The sequence below is a fragment of the Euprymna scolopes genome, chromosome 14 (genome assembly GCF_053919585.1).
Source record: "Euprymna scolopes isolate OS-2025 chromosome 14, ASM5391958v1, whole genome shotgun sequence".
Lineage (NCBI taxonomy): Eukaryota > Metazoa > Mollusca > Cephalopoda > Sepiida > Sepiolidae > Euprymna > Euprymna scolopes.
Window position 1 is genome coordinate 51,001,368 of NC_136495.1, and position 18,121 is coordinate 51,019,488.

An 18,121-nucleotide genomic window follows, 5' to 3' on the forward strand; every position below is an offset into this window, starting at 1 on the left:
CTTTGGTTCAAACGTGCTGTTGTAAACAGTGACAGTCTAGCGGTAAACGATTGCTCGGAATTTGTTGATAGCATTTTAATTTAATATGATTCAGTTTTTTTTCTCTTTATTTTTTTTTACTTCGAATTTATTTATTTATTTTTATAATAATTTATATTTTATATTCAGGAGATTTAATTAATTAATTGTTTTGTTTCTGTGTTCTGATTGAGAGGAGGTGGGCAGAACTTTGAATAAATCGGCTGTTAAGGGAGACTACTTGATGAGCTGATCTAAGGGAGATAACCGTTACAGATATTTCTTCTCAGATAGTGTATAACGTTGCATTACCTTTTTATGTATTTTATTTATTTTTATTTTAGTAATATTATTTCAATTCTGGGGAGGGGGTATTCTATTTAATTCGTTATGTAGTGTATATATATATTCATTTACGGATACTTGTATCCTTTAATCTAATTGTATAGTAATATTCTATTGACTATAATTATTTATTTATATACGCAATGTGTTATGACGAAATGGTTAGAAGTTATTTCGAGATTTTTCTAATTTTTTTAAAAATATATTTACTTATTTATTTATTTTGGTTAACTTGGATATCTGTTTTTTGGTGTATTATGTCTTATTTGTTATTTGCGTTTAATATCATTAGGCTTACTCGGAGAAATCAATTAGGCTATATTAGGCCATATAGACTTGTATGAGCACATATACATGCAGTCATGTAGCCCACATGATCGCGCCATCTAATTCATATATCATAAGCTTGCTGTTTCATTGTTATACGTTGTTAATATTATTAATGTGTAGTAATCTTAAATAAAGGTTGCTTATTTATTATTTTGTTTATTTATTTATTTTGATTTATTTTGATTTAATTTTGGATTTATTTTATTTTATTTTTATTTTATTTTTAATTGTTATTATATAATGGTGGGATGATGTGCGTTAAGTTAAGAATGAAGAGCCTAATTCATGTCGACGATTAATTTTGGGATGCAATTTGGCAATCAGGATAGATTCTTTGATACGAAGGTTGCCAACATTGCGTTCGGTGGCTAAAATATCTACTCTGATGGATTTGTTAGTATTGCCGCATGTGTGAAGGTGCCTGCGAACAGAAGAGGCTTGTGTTTGTATGTGTTCGTTTACTCTAATATGCAGGTGTCTCACTGAGCTACCGACGTATGATTGGTCACATTTGGTACACTGTATACGACATACTGTGTATGTACGATGGTACATCTTAGTAGTGTTAATCGGACAGTTAGTTAGGGTGCAGGGTACGTTGTTTAGGTGGGTTTTGCGTTTTGACAAATGCTGTCGTAGTGATGGCCCAGTGCGTATAAGTTATATGTCTAGACCCTTCCTGTGTATAACTTTACGGGTGCCTCTTGTTATCTTGTTGAAATGGGGCAGCAAATGAACAAAAAAAGACCCTAACCATACTATACTAAATTAAAACGCTTTCTACAAGTTCCGGGAAATTGATTGCCGCGGGACTGTCACTGTTTACAACAGCACGTTTGAACAAAAGTCAAATAAATATCTGACGAAGAGAGCTTTCTCGAAATATTATATAACACGGATATACCACCAGACCGTCTTTCCCGGGTAACCACGATGCAAATATAAATATAATGTGTATAAGAAATATATGAATATGTACACATGTATTTGTAAGTCGTATTAATAAAACTTTCTCACCTTGTGTCTTTCCGTTACCTCTGCATTGTACCGCCTTCTACACATTCCACTTATATATATATATATATATATATATATATATATATATATATATATATACGGCATAATCGCATTGACACACCGTTTCTCGTCAGATCACCGAAGTTAAGCAACGTTGAGCCTGGCTAGTACCAGGTGGATGACCATTTGAGAATTCTAGGCGCTGTATGTGCTTTGCGCTTGTCTCGGCATAGTTTCCAATCCTCCTGAATCTCCACTTGCCATTAGTATTTAACAATGTCGACTTAGGAGGAGTGTGGTTAGAGATTGCGCAACTCTTACCATAAAAATTTCACGCACAGGCACCCTTACAGTGGCTATCCATCGTCTGTCAAGATTGAAGGAAGCTCTCTCTCTCTTTCACTCACTCTCTCTCTCTCTCTCTCTCTCTCTCTCTATATATATATATATATATATATATATATATATATGAACATTTTTCGTGTGGTACAGAATTTAATAATGGCTAAATACAGACCAATCAACATAATGATTTTTAAAAAATAAAAAATGAAAATAAAGGTTAGCTAACCAGGTTTCGTTCCTTTTTTTTGTGTTTCTCAGTAACGTTCATCCAACCCTTAAGTTTAGACAAGGAAACGAATTCTACTCTTCCGTCTTTGGATGTTCTTGTGTCCAAGACATCCTCGTGTTTTCTTACTTCTATTTATCGTAAACCAACCTTTACCGGTGTCTATACGAGTTGGGACTCTTTTTGTGCCTATAAATCAAAAATACAATTTAATTAAGACTTTAGCATATAGGGTCTTTATGATTTGTTCTAAAGTTAATTTGGATGACGAGCTTAAATTTATTACTAAGACCCTTTATAACAATGGTTACCCCTTAGATATTATTGAAATTACTATTAATAAGAAAGTTTCCAATTTTTATAAACCTAAAGAAATCATAGTTAATAGATGTGTTTACCTACGTCTACCTTGGCTAGGTAACATCAGCGACCGATTTGCTAAGCAAATTTCTTTGTCTGTGCAACGGTGTTATTTTGCATCGAATCCACGTGTTGTTTTTTCAACTAGACGTATGTTGCCGTCCATTTGCAAAGATGCGCTTCCTCCTACCACCATATTAAATCTATTATTTATTTATTTAAATGTAGTTGCAGTGCGCACTATGTTGGGTGAACATCGCAAAGATTGGGTTTCCATTTGAAATAACATTTACCAGCAAAAGTTCGTTATGCAAATTTTTCACCTTCGGATGTTCTGAATAATACGTATGGTTCTGCGATTTGCGACCACATTATAAATAACCATGCTTGTGCTACGAATTTCAGTGCTGATGTTTACGATCTTGAATAAGTTGCACTCGCCTTCATTTGAAAATTCTAGAGACTATTTTTATTAAGTCTTTTAGACCTTCTCTTTGCAAGCAAAAAGAAAATCTTTTAGAACTTAATTTAATCTCTATGTAATTTTTCCCAGTTTATTTTTCGTTTTTATTTTCCTCTGACCAAACCCCCCCCCCCCACATTCATGACCTTTTTTTTAATCGTATTTTCCTCGATTTAGCTCTGTTAAGAGAGGAACGAAACCTGGTTAGCTAACCTTTATTTTCTTATTTTTAGTTTTTAAAATCATTATGTTGATTAGTCTGTATTTAGCCATTATATATATATATATATATATATATATATATATACATATATATATATATATATATATATATATATATATATATATATATATATATATGATTTTAGATACCATCTTTTAAGTTACTGCGCTATTTTATCCCAATTCAATTATTTCTAATTTAAAAAAAAAAAATTAAAAAAAAAAAAAAAAAAACGAGATTCTTTCGTAATCTCGTGTCATTTTATTTATTTAATCTATCACCGCTATATTTCCAAACACAATTTTTAATCTCTACGATATTTTATCTTTTAGACGTAATCCACTACACTAGTTTACTCTAATTGGTTCTTCTCTCAAAAAATGTATATACATGTATATATGACATCTAATTTACATAAGGAAAACACGCTGCTCTCCCCCATCATTATATATAGCCCCAATCCTCCGACTCTCTCGTCAATGACCATCCCTCTTGAAGAAGCCCGCATAAATCGGGCGAAACGTTGAGTATCCAGGTCCTTCCACCTCCATTTTATTTCATATATATATATATACATATATATATATATATATATATATACATATATATATATATATATGTGGGGGGTATTTCCGCATCCCTTACTTGCATTTTCTATCTCTATTCCTACTTCTCTTTCTACTCTGTCTTCCTTATATTTTCTTTTTTTTCTTCTTTTATTATTTGCTCTTCTTTATAACCCTCATTATTTCATAGTGACCCCTATTTTCGTTTTACTATCATTTACCTATATACTACCATACCGATTTTCATTCTCATATTGTCTCCTTCCTTTTCATGCATATTTGATTCCTTCCTCCTAGTTATATTGTTTATATTTTAAAGATATTTTATTTTTCAAATGCCTTTACTCTTATACTTTACATCAACCTTTTATATATCTTAGTTATCTTATTCCTTCATTCCCATTTTAAATCTAAATGTTAATAAGCCAGTTTTTTTTTTTTAATCTATTTTTACATTTTGTATAATTCTGGTCTTTCTACTCTTCTGATGAGAAGCATTTAGCCATGGTCTAAAGAGAGTTTTTTTTTTCTTATTTACTATTCCTTATTATTCTGATGACATAATAAGGTTATATATAATTAATATAAAGTTATATATAACTTTTATTCGTAATCTTTTATGCAATATGTATATATATATATATATATATATATATATATATATATATATATATATATATATATATATAATTTTTCTTTCAAGGCAATCATGACTATATTTGAAATTATTTCTCACCATCTCCACACAGGTAATTACAGTTCTATATATATCCATATATATATCTATCTATATATATATATATATATATATATATATATATATATATATATATATATATATATATATATATAATCGTAATTGTCTGTGTGGAGATATATTGCTGGTGAGAAATTTATTTCAAATATAGTCATGCTCACAATGATTGCCTTGAAAGAAAAATGAACAATGGCGTTTGCAGAATTAGGTCAAAAGAAATGAAATTGTTGAGACGGTAGTATTTTCTTTGTCAAAAAAGAAACTTGCTGACGCAACGTTTCTTACAGGTAGCCGTAAATCAGAAAACGGTGAATCGAAACGAATTTGTTGAAATTATTCTAAATCTTAAAAATACAAATAAAAATCATTATTTAAACATTTAAACGTTTTTTTTTTTGTTGCATTTTTTCATTGACATGTTGCTTGTTTAGTTTTATTTTTCTTTTATGGAACGAAGCAGATTTATTTTTTAATGAACTTCGTTTCTTTACATTTTATGATTTTATGGACTTAACTGATTATGGCCTCTAGTGATGATAGTCAATGTTGTCTTTAGATTTTGTGAAACCTATTTGAATGTTCTAAATATTTACTTTTATAGATATAGAAGATATGTGATAATATAAGAAACAATTTTTTTTATAGTTCATAGTTTTATTCTTATGAGAATTAGAGTTTATTTTATTTTATTCTTTATTGCACACATTTCAAATTTTTTTTAGCTTTTAATTTCATATCTATTAAATGAAAATCAATGCATGATTGTTTTTCTTTGATCGTCATTCACGTTTTTAGAAATATTCGTTTTTGTCCAGAATTTTATAAATCTTTCCCTTGAAAAATCTGTCGAATCGAAAAGAATTTCGGTTATAAAAACCGTATGTGAGAATTATTTTTGATAATTTATTAATTATTTTAGCCGAATTTGTCTTGAATTTTATGGAGCCTTTTTGATGTGCATCTTGATTCTTTTCTGAACATTCGACTTTTCAATTTTCTGAAGCGCAAATTTGCCCTGTATCACCTTAAGTTCGCCATTCGAACTTTCTCAGAAAGCCCTTTTGCATAGATTGTCACCTTGATATTGTATGATTTTCATTTGGCAACTTACAATGAGAAATAAATATTTGTGTGGCCAAATTGGTTCAATATATTCTGATTTTTTTCATAGTTCAATATATTCTGAAATTTTATAGAAACGCGTGTACGTTTTTCGTGTTCTGAAATTAGATTTAAATCACAGAATGATATAACTCCGATCCGTCCTATATATCTATATATATATATATATATATATATATATATATATGTATGTATATATAAAGGTGAACGTGCCTGTGTGTCTGGCTGTGTGTCTGTGTACATTTTCCACCGCAATAACTCTGTCAATTTTCAGTCTACAGACTCGAAATTTAATATACAGGGTACTGAGATTTGGGAAAATCTTTGTAATCGGTTTTCGGCCAGACATTTGGCAGTTAAGAGGTCAAAGTCTAACGATTTGACCTTTAAGAACTCTACCGAACTCCTCCGACATGTTGGGTCTAAACACTTTACATTTTAGATATTTTTTCCTTGGACATAGATCTAACTTAATAACTTGATTTGAGCCCAAAACAATAAATGTTAAGGGGTCATAATAAGGGTCAAAGTTTAAAAACATTTGACCTCTGCGGTCTCTACCAAATTACTCAGACAATTTCTGGTCTAAACATTTGAAATTTTACATAAAGGGTATTCAGAGATAGGGCAAGCGTTTTAATTGGTTTGGGTTGAAAATGTGTCGTTACCAATGTATAAATGTATGTATGTATGTATGTTTGTATGTATACCTTAAACTTTCGACAGAGACGACAAATTTTACCAAGATCGCTATGGTTTTGAAGTTCGACCTTTCAGACGACAAATATCGAAAAATTGCCTAAAAACATTAATATCTTCACCTTTAACTGGACACCTTTCTACAGGGGGATCGCTTTTTTCGCCGATATTTTTGAAAGTTATCCTCTCCTTTCGATTGTCTAGCCTTAATTTAAACATAAGTCGCTTCCGGTTTAGCGGCGGTCGTAACAGCAAAGACGTCAGGGTTTTCCCCCTGTTCTTTTCCTCATTGCGGTACGGGTTCGAGCCTGCCTTTCTACTACCACTTTTTTTTTTTTTTTGCTCAACACACACCTCTAAACACCCGGGCAACGCCGGGCTGAAATGCTAGTATATATATATATATATATATATATATATATATATATATATATATATATATATATATATATATATTCCACTTTCACCCCAAACAAGGCACAATGTCACTTTGATGTAGAGGACTACTATCGGGGATATTTGAATGTTCTAAATATTTACTTTTATAGATATAGAAGATATGTGAAAATATAAGAAACAATTTTTTTTATAGTTCATAGTTTTATTCTTATGAGAATTAGAGTTTATTTTATTTTATTCTTTATTGCACACATTTCAAATTTTTTTAGCTTTTAATTTCATATCTATTAAATGAAAATCAATGCATGATTGTTTTTCTTTGATCGTCATTCACGTTTTTAGAAATATTCGTTTTTGTCCAGAATTTTATAAATCTTTCCCTTGAAAAATCTGTCGAATCGAAAAGAATTTCGGTTATAAAAACCGTATGTGAGAATTATTTTTGATAATTTATTAATTATTTTAGCCGAATTTGTCTTGAATTTTATGGAGCCTTTTTGATGTGCATCTTGATTCTTTTCTGAACATTCGACTTTTCAATTTTCTGAAGCGCAAATTTGCCCTGTATCACCTTAAGTTCGCCATTCGAACTTTCTCAGAAAGCCCTTTTGCATAGATTGTCACCTTGATATTGTATGATTTTCATTTGGCAACTTACAATGAGAAATAAATATTTGTGTGGCCAAATTGGTTCAATATATTCTGATTTTTTTCATAGTTCAATATATTCTGAAATTTTATAGAAACGCGTGTACGTTTTTCGTGTTCTGAAATTAGATTTAAATCACAGAATGATATAACTCCGATCCGTCCTATATATATATATATATATATATATATATATATATATATATATATATATATATATATATATATATATATATAAAGGTGAACGTGCCTGTGTGTCTGGCTGTGTGTCTGTGTACATTTTCCACCGCAATAACTCTGTCAATTTTCAGTCTACAGACTCGAAATTTGATATACAGGGTACTGAGATTTGGGAAAATCTTTGTAATCGGTTTTCGGCCAGACATTTGGCAGTTAAGAGGTCAAAGTCTAACGATTTGACCTTTAAGAACTCTACCGAACTCCTCCGACATGTTGGGTCTAAACACTTTACATTTTAGATATTTTTTCCTTGGACATAGATCTAACTTAATAACTTGATTTGAGCCCAAAACAATAAATGTTAAGGGGTCATAATAAGGGTCAAAGTTTAAAAACATTTGACCTCTGCGGTCTCTACCAAATTACTCAGACAATTTCTGGTCTAAACATTTGAAATTTTACATAAAGGGTATTCAGAGATAGGGCAAGCGTTTTAATTGGTTTGGGTTGAAAATGTGTCGTTACCAATGTATAAATGTATGTATGTATGTATGTATGTATGTTTGTATGTATACCTTAAACTTTCGACAGAGACGACAAATTTTATCAAGATCGCTATGGTTTTGAAGTTCGACCTTTCAGACGACAAATATCGAAAAATTGCCTAAAAACATTAATATCTTCACCTTTAACTGGACACGTTTCTACAGGGGGATCGCTTTTTTCGCCGATATTTTTGAAAGTTATCCTCTCCTTTCGATTGTCTAGCCTTAATTTAAACATAAGTCGCTTCCGGTTTAGCGGCGGTCGTAACAGCAAAGACGTCAGGGTTTTCCCCCTGTTCTTTTCCTCCTTTGCGGTACGGGTTCGAGCCTGCCTTTCTACTACCACTTTTTTTTTTTTTTTGCTCAACACACACCTCTAAACACCCGGGCAACGCCGGGCTGAAATGCTAGTATATATATATATATATATATATATATATATATATATATATATATATATATATATTCCACTTTCACCCCAAACAAGGCACAATGTCACTTTGATGTAGAGGACTACTATCGGGGATATAAGTTGCAGGAATACTATGTAAGGAGATGAGCAGCAAGATGTCTGTTCACATTACACTTGAACTTCTGCATGTCAGTACAGTTGGGAAAGCAGAATCCTGGAACGGAGTTCCAAAGTCTAGCAGTTCTTGGGAAATAAACTATTGAAGTAGAAGGCTTTCTTACATCTAGGGATCTCTATTGTGTAGGGGTGGGATTTTGCAGCTTGTCGGGTTTGTCGGGGGTATTTACGTTGAGGGGATATAAGTGCTTGTAGTTCGTCGGAGCATTCACCATTAAAATACTTGTAGAACAGGCAGAGGGATGCAAAATTTCGTAGATTAGACAGAGGTTGAAGCTTATATGACAGTTCAGGACATATCAGGTTGGTGACTCTCTTTTAAACACTGTCCAGGAGTGAGATACTAGTAGCAGATGCACCAACCCAAATGTGACAACAATACTCAATACATGTGCAAATGGTGGCCTTATAACCGTACAGGATACTTTCAAGCGTAAGTAGCTTTCTAGCATGGTAAAGAGGGCCTTCTTTCCTCGCAGAGATCCTGGCAATGCTCTCAATGTATCTGTACCAACTCGCGTTCCCTGTGAACGTTAAGCCGAGGACTTTCAACTAAGTACTTTCAGGTAATTTATCATTAGCCATAGCTATTAGTGGTTGAGAAGGTTTCTTGTAATTATTAAAGGAAACAAACTTAGTCTTGACAACATTGAATCCATTTATGTCCCCATTCCACTACAGATTGGAGGTTTTCCTCTAGTGTTTCTGTCATTTCCTTAGATATGAGTTCATTTGTTTTCCCCTTGTGCCTGCTATATAGCGTGGTGTCATCAGCAATTATACCAATCTCAGAGACAATTTTATCAGAGAGGTCATTTCTGAATATTAGGAATGATAAAAGTCCAAGCATATACCCTACATTACATACACCCGCATTTATATCATATTGTTTAGATGTACGACCATCGAGGACAACATTGATTATTCTTTTACTTAAGAAGGATTAAAGTATGTTCAGTATACGTCCAGTGATACTGTATGATCTGATTTTCCTGAGAAGACCATCGTGCCATACCCTGTCAAAAGCCTTAGATATATCTAGGGCTAGCGCTCTACCCTCCCCTGCTTTGTTCAGTGTATGGTATATACGTTAGGATATCTGCAGTAAAACGGTATTGTCTAAATCCATATTGATGGTTGGTCAGAAGTTTAGCAACTGTAAGGTGATGGACTAGAGTATGGTTAATTATGGACTCAAATAGTTTGGCGAAAAGCTAATGGGGCGATAATTTAATGGGTCAGTTCTTTTGCCAGAATTCTTGAACACTGGTACCACAGATGCAGTTTTTGCAGCAGCCAGGAAAGCAAGATTCGTTAAGGCATTTGTTGTAAATTTTGGAGACAACTGGAGCAACCTCGTCGGAGCATTATTTTAATAGCACAGCTGGGAATAAGATCGGGTTTATATGCTTTTGAGGTGTCAAGGTTTTTATGATATCATCCACCTGAGATGGGATAATTTTAAGCGTCTGTCCGCAAAAGAAAGTAAGGGTGGAAATGGTTTGCTGGGTCCAATGTGGAGTTTGATGCAAACCGACTGGCAAGCATGTTAGCCTTTTGGGTTGCCTTGGAAACAACCTCATGGCTGTTTGATAGTGGGGGAATTCTTGATTGTCTATTATTTACTGTTGTAGATTTTCCCAAAATCATGGGTTCCTCATTTCTGTGCTTCACTGCGTTTTCTGGTGATTTCAGTATATTCTCTCTTAGCTGTCGCTATTTCTCTCTTATAATTACTTCTAGTTTCTATAAACTTCTGTCTGTTTGTACTGAACTTATGTCGGTTAAATCTGTTGTACGCATGCTGCATTTGAGAAATGGAACCTGCACAAGAGGAAGTAAAATATTGGGGAGAGTGGAGTTTGCTATAGAATTTCCATGTGGGAACATGCTTTGATTGCCGTTTTGAATAATTCAGTGGTCTCATTTGCGCACTGTTCAACGGGAAGAAAAGATATTACCCCATGAGGTATCTCTGATGAGATCCCTGATTGCTTCCCAGTCAGCTTTTTTATAATACCTTGGCTCTTCAGTTTTGGGTCGAAAATTTAGGGCGATTTCTGCCATTATCACAGCATGATCAGCATTCCCGAGTGGACTGTAGGCATTCGTTACACAATCATCCGGAATTGTGGTCAGAAATAGATCTAGAAGTGAGGTATGTTCATCTTGCTGGTCTGGAAAACGTGTCGGAAACGTAACCGTTTGAGATAGAAAATGAGATATAGAGAAGCTATGTGTTAAGCTACCAGCTGCATGTGTGTAAATAGAGAATACAAGCTAATTACTTTGGTGATCATTGAAGTCACCAAATACATGTATTTGTGCGCTGGTATCAAGGGAGAGTGCTGTATCTATTTTTTGCAACCCCCACTTTGTATTATTACAGGTCTGAATATTCTCTCTGTTTCAGTTTGTATTTCTCCTCACACCACAACTCATTTTTGCAATTCGCTCTTTGTAGTATTACAGGTCTGAATATTCTCTCTGTTTCAGTTTGTATTTCTCCTCACACCACAACTCATTTTTTGCACCCCCTCCCTCTTTGTAATACAGGTCTGAATAATGAGAAAACCTGATTTTTTTTAACAAAAACTTTAAAATAACATTTTTAGATTAATTTTTTTTAAACTTCTTTCAGAATAGAAAATCTTTAAAATTTAATAAGAAACATATTTCATATAGGTTTCATTAACAAATATTCAGTACATAACGAGAAAAACAGAGATGAAAATTTCAAAAGGATTGTGTAACTGGTTACGATCAATAGTAGTCCTCGCCAGCGAAAGTCTTTGTTATTGTTATTCTAGTATTATTTAAAACATTTTGTGTCCTGCTCTTTCGCGCGAGGAGTAATATATATATATATATATATATATATATATATATATATATATATATATATATATATATATATATATATATATACCCATAATTATTTCTTTATTTATATATTCTTTTTATATGCCTTAAATAAGCTAAAAATTGTTTCTTCTTTATTAATTCTTAGCCTATACATACCCATGAGTAGACTCATATCTATATATTAATATGCTTGTCCGTACGGTGTCACGTCATCATCATCGCAAACAGTAATTAATGAAATGCGTCATCATCATCGCAAACATTAATTAATGTGAATTATCTCCCTTTATTCAATCTTTATTAGTTAAAAATCATTAAACCCTTTTATTTCCCAAAACTTCCCCAACAAAAAAAAAAAGAAAAAATATGAACTGTCTATTTATAGCTCCGGATTATTTTAAAGACAATTATGCATAGAAGGTATCGTTCCAAAGTTTAAATAGTATAGTATTTTACTTACATTTTTAACGAAGTCTTCTGTTTATTATTGTAGTGTAATACGGAACGCTTATTCTATTTTATTCAGTAATAAATATATTTTTTACATTTAACGTTACGAGTTCGTTTTTTTTTTGTTTTTGATTTTTTTTTTTTACTGTGCCACTTTATCTTTTTTGTATTTTTATTTACTTTTAAGTGAGCCTTACATAACAAAAATATTTTTAGAAATACATGTTACAAAAGTCAAGAATGACTTTATTAAATAAATCACCAAAGTCACCATTCGCAAATACACTGAGTAACACAGAATCAAAACATATTTTATGTCTTGTTTTGTTTTGTTTTGTTTTGCTTTTGTTTTACGGCATATCAATCCTTTTTCGTGTTATTTAATGCCGAATCGAGTAATTTTGTAACATTTATACAACTTCACGTTGTTTACATAGTTATTACTTATGTTTTGTTCGTTTTATTTTGCTTCTTTTACAGGCAGTCATCATCTTCTAATGCCCACCGACAGGGCTTACATATTTAAATACTATAAAAAAATGGACACAACATTTTTTAATATGAAATTAAACACTTTGTTTCATTACTTATGATTTAATTTATTTAAAGAAATATTTATTTCCTATTTAAAGATTTTCAGTATATTTTATTTTATTGAAGAAATATTTATTGTTCATACATATATTTTTTCCATTATTTTTATTACATTGTTAGGTGAAGTTTCAGAATAGTTAACCCCCCTCCCCATATTAAGAATGGCTTTCAGCATGATTCTTACAATAGCGGTATCAAAGTTTTTTTTTCTTATTTTAAAACAAATTAAAAAAAAAAGATACAAGACCATTAATTTTTTTTTCATTAAATCGCTATTTAGGTGAAGGTTCAAAATAGTTAACCCTTCTCCCCATAACCGTTTTTTTATATGCAGTAAAATACTTTGTTTCAATAATTATCATTTAAATAAATATTTATTCCTTATTTAAAAATTTACAGTATAATTTATTTAACTGAAGAAATATTTATTGTTCATACATATATTTTCCCCTTATTTTTTTTTACATTGTTAGGTGAAGTTTCAGAATAGTTAACCCCCCTCTCCATATTAAGAATGGTTTTCAGCATGATTCTTACAATAGTGCTATCAAAGTTTATTGATTTTTCTTATTTAACAAAAATTATAAAAAAGATACAAGAACATTTTAAATATTTTTTTTCATTAAATCGTTATTTAGGTGAAGATTTAGAATAGTCAAACCCTCTCCCCTTATTAAGAATGGCATTTTTATTATTTTAGCATGATGCTTACATTTTTCTTAATATAAAAAAAGATACAAGAAAATGTTAAGCTTTTTTTCTTCTTTTTTTTTTAATGTTAGATCAAAGTTCGGAATAACTTTTACTTTATAGCCAATTAGCCAGCTGTATTAAAATGTTTTAGCATTTAATACCTAATGTTTTCGCTCAATTGCCACAAGCAGACGATCTTCAATTACCACAAGCAGACGATATCGATTCAAAGGAGGTAATTCGTCAACAATTGTTTTAGCCGAATTTTACGGTAAAGCTTCTATATAAGTCACAAAATTATTTACTAAACATTTGTAACTCAGTGAAATTTCGTTATTCATTTAACCGTAAACAACATCATCGTCAACAACAAAAACAGAGCTTTGCTTCAACAAAGTTTACTGACTTGTGGATAAGTCATCCAGCATTAAATGATTGTTATCAGCTTATTTTGATGATCAGATACTAAATATTTAGTCCGGCGTAAGTTTTTAACATTTTTGATCCTTCTTACTGCAAATATTTAAAATAATTAAATTACTTTCGGCAATTTTAGAACGGGCATTAGAATACTTAAATTTTAATCTAGCCATCCCTTATTTATAGAGGTAAATTAGAAAAAATATTGACTATTAAATATTCTTTTAAAAATTACGCAACTTAACTTTTTAATATCAAATAAACACTTTGTTTCATTACTTAAGATTTAAACAAATATTTATTCTTAATTTTTACATTTTTCGTATATTTTACAAAATTCAAGATATAATTTATTGAAATGAAATTATTAAGTTATTCAACAAAAGAAAATAACATGTTCACAAATAAATGTACGCTTCTACACTTTGTAGCCGAAAAAAAAAACGCTATGTTTTTGAGCATATCTGCTGCCAGAATCCGAGAAAGACATCAGTACTTTAAACTATGACCGAATCATGAAATAACTGGAAAGCGTGTACAGTTCTTTAATCAAAGCAAAAATAGGTGCTTCTATACTTTTACTTCAATATATTTATTGAATAAATAAAATAGTTTCTACACTTTAAAGTACTGATGTCTCTCTTGGATTCTGGCAGCAGGTGCGCTGAAAAACATGGCGTCTTTTTTTCGGCGACAAAGTGTAGAAGCACCAATAAATGTTACGAGAGGGAATAATTTATTATTAAATAATTTATATAATTCACCTAGATATCATCTAGATATTCTTTTTACAGAGCTAAATTATAAAAATATTGATTTAAATTCCCTCTTAAAAAAATTACGCACTAATAATTTTTAATATAAAAAACGGTTTCATTAATTAAGAAATATTTATTCTCATTTTAAACATTTATATTGAATTTTATTTCATTATAGAAACATTTATTTTTCGTATCAAAATCTTTATTTATAATTTTTTTTATTAAGAACAATTAAATTTTGACACAGAATGAACCAAATCACTAGCACTACATTGGAAGATACAAGATGTGCAGCAAGAGAACGACAAAGATGAAGTCGTCAGCAGCTACGAACTGAAGAAAGGGATAATATCAGATTGCAAAGGAGAAACATATTGAACAGCAAATAAATAACATGATTGAAGACAGACAACTTTATCTGCAAAAATGAAAGAGCTAGGCAACGGGAACGAAGAAACAAATGAATGAAGCAGAAAGACAAAATGGCCCGTATTATTTTGTAGATGACATGAGTTTGATTTGCTCATTTTGTAGAGCACTTAGATTTCGAGGAGAAGCATTGAATTGTTGTCAAAAAGGAAAAGTTTTTCTTCCTCCCTTACAAGATTATCCTCCTCAACTCCAAAGGTTACTCGAAGGTAATGACCAAGAAGCGTTTAATTTCAGATCTAATATACGCAATTACAACTCATCATTTTCATTTGCATCATTTGGAGCAAATATTGTCCGCCTTCCTGGAAGAGGCCCCTGTTATTTTCGCTTACAAGGTCAAACCTATCATTATTCCAGTACTCTGCACCCAAATAATGAAGAGGAGAGAAAATATGGACAAATCTACATCTTAGACTCATCTGAAGCAAATCAACTCCGGTGTAATTTACCAGAAAATAATAAATGTATCCAAAGTGTCTTTGAAACCATAGCTACAGTTATGGAGAATAATCCTTATGCCCAAGCTTATAAAAACATAAGGGCCATTAAATTAGAAGAGGAAGCACGTGCTATAAGGGAAAATGTAAAGCCAAGGAGAGTTTCGATGCATTTCACCGCTGGTCCAGATATCAAAAGATTGTACAATCCAATAAACAACGAAATAGGTGTAGTATTTGTTGTTGCTAACAGAGATATTATTGTATACCCACATTCTCAACCAAAACACTGAATTTCTTATCTGTCTTGCCACTTGGACCCCATGATATATCTCATATTATTTCCAAATGGTGAACAAAGCTAGCACATAAACATGCAACATAGGCCAGAACGGCAAACAAGAGTTCGCAATAAAGTGACAATGCAAGAGTATTACAGTTATCGCCTTGCAATTAGAGATTCATACAGTATTATCCATAGATCTGGTAAACTATTCCAACAATATGTAGTTGATGCATATGTGAAAGTTGAAGGGTGCAGATTGAATTTTATTAAAAGCCATCAAAGTCAACTAAGAGCTGCTCAATATTTTGGCTTAATGGATCATTTAGCAAGGAATGAAGATGGCGATCCTGGTGTACCAGTTATTCTATCATCTTTATTTACAGGAAGTCCTCGGAATCTTCAATAACTGTATCAAGATGTAATGGCAGTTTTCTGTAAATATGGAAAGCCAGACCTATTCCTTACCTATACATGTAATCCAAGATGTCCTGAAATATTAAACAACTTGGGGTCATCAGAACTTGCACAAAATCGACCTGACTTAATATAACGTGTGCATCATGCACATCTAACTGAACTTTTGAAAGACATTAAAGACAGACATGTATTGGGAACTCCTGTTGCATATGTTTATGTTATTGAATTTCAAAAAAGAGGGCTACCACACTGCCACATGGTCTTAATGTTGCGAGATCAAGATAAGATCAGAACAGTTCAACAAATTGATGCAATTGTGTCAGCAGAAATAACTGGACCTGAAGATCAATTTTTAATGGTACATGGTCCATGTGGTGCAGTTAATCCTAATTCTCCTTGTATGAGTAAAGGATTATGCAAAAAAAATTTTCCAAAGGCATTAAGAGAAGAAACAGTAGAAAACATTGATGGATACCCGACTTATAAGCGTGCAAATAATGGTGACTTAGTTCAAGTCGGTAATTTTACTTTTCATAATAGATACATAGTCCCTTTCAACAAATTTCTTCTGAGAAAATATCGAGCTCATATTAACTTCAGTCAAGAGTATAAAATACATATTTAAATATGTTTATAAAGGACATGATAGTGCTATGATGGAGGTCAATAACCATGATTCATCTATTAATATCGATCAAGGAGAAACAATGCGATCAGAACAAAGAGATGAAGTCAAGCAATATCTATCATGCAGATATGTATCATCTCCAGAAGCAATGTTCGCCTAGCTGAAAACACTATCAGTAATTTCCTCCACTCTTTATCTGTACCTAAACCTAAACATAGATCCCATGACCATAGTTTTTTTTCTTAGAACTGCACATCTGTAGAACTCTCTTCCTTTTGCGTGCTTTCCAGCTGACTATAATATGGTCATCTTCAAGTCCAACATAAACAAGTTCTTGATGAGCCGTTCCCCTTAAGTAATCCAAATTACTAAATTTCCACTACTAACATTTATTGTGACATTGTCCCATTGACCACTGTACACTTATTAATCCTTATACTCGAGTGGCCTCCGAGCCTTCATAAGTTGTGACTCCTTTGTAAATATATATATATATATATATATATATATATATTGTGGCTCCTTTGTATATATATATATATATATATATATATATATATCCCTATTATTATTTCTTTATTTATACATACTTTTTATATGCTTAATTAACTCCGAGATTATTAGTATTAGTTGCAGTTAAGCTATGCTTTACTCGGCCCCTATATACTGTTCATAACTTTATGTGCATATATATATATATATATATATATATATATATATATATATATATATATATATATATATATGCGAGCAAACAGTTAATAAAACAAATAGGAGATAGAGCTTATAATACGAGCAAACAGTTAATAAAACACTTTGAAAAAGAGTTAAAAACATATTTAATCTGAAAAGAAAACACTTGATAAGTGGATAGTCCTTAATCCGCGGAGTTTCGAAGAAATACTTTCCTTCTTATCAGAGGGTAGGAATTAGCAAAATGCGGGATCGGATTTGGCATGCAAAAGTATTTGATGAAACAACAAATGAGTCAAAGATCTTACTTGATAACAAAAAAGTGAAGCAGAGGGAATATGGTGAAGAAAAAGGTGATTACACGTGAATGGATAGTCTGGTGGAAGATAAATAATTCAGTGACGGTAAAATCCAAATATATAACTTCAAGAAAGTTAATTGAATTTCCATTTGCACAAGTAAAATCCAAGGAAATCTCATAATTGGAAGATGGTCCAAAATAATCCAAAGGCAGAAATCCATGGAATAATTGACAAAGATGTGTACAAGGGAAAAGGAAGAAAAATTCCAATAATATTAATAAAAAAAAAATAAGATATGCTTTTCACTCTAC

The 18,121-nt window shown here is 31.6% G+C and overlaps 1 protein-coding gene across 1 annotated transcript; it reads left to right on the forward strand.

Moving 5' to 3' along the window:
- The first annotated feature begins 15,075 nt into the window (after positions 1-15,075).
- Positions 15,076-15,777, forward strand: LOC145292732 (uncharacterized). The gene has a single exon (XM_080138770.1). It carries the CDS (start codon positions 15,076-15,078, stop codon positions 15,775-15,777), a length of 702 nt encoding a protein of 233 aa, XP_079994896.1.
- The last annotated feature ends 2,344 nt before the right edge of the window (positions 15,778-18,121 follow it).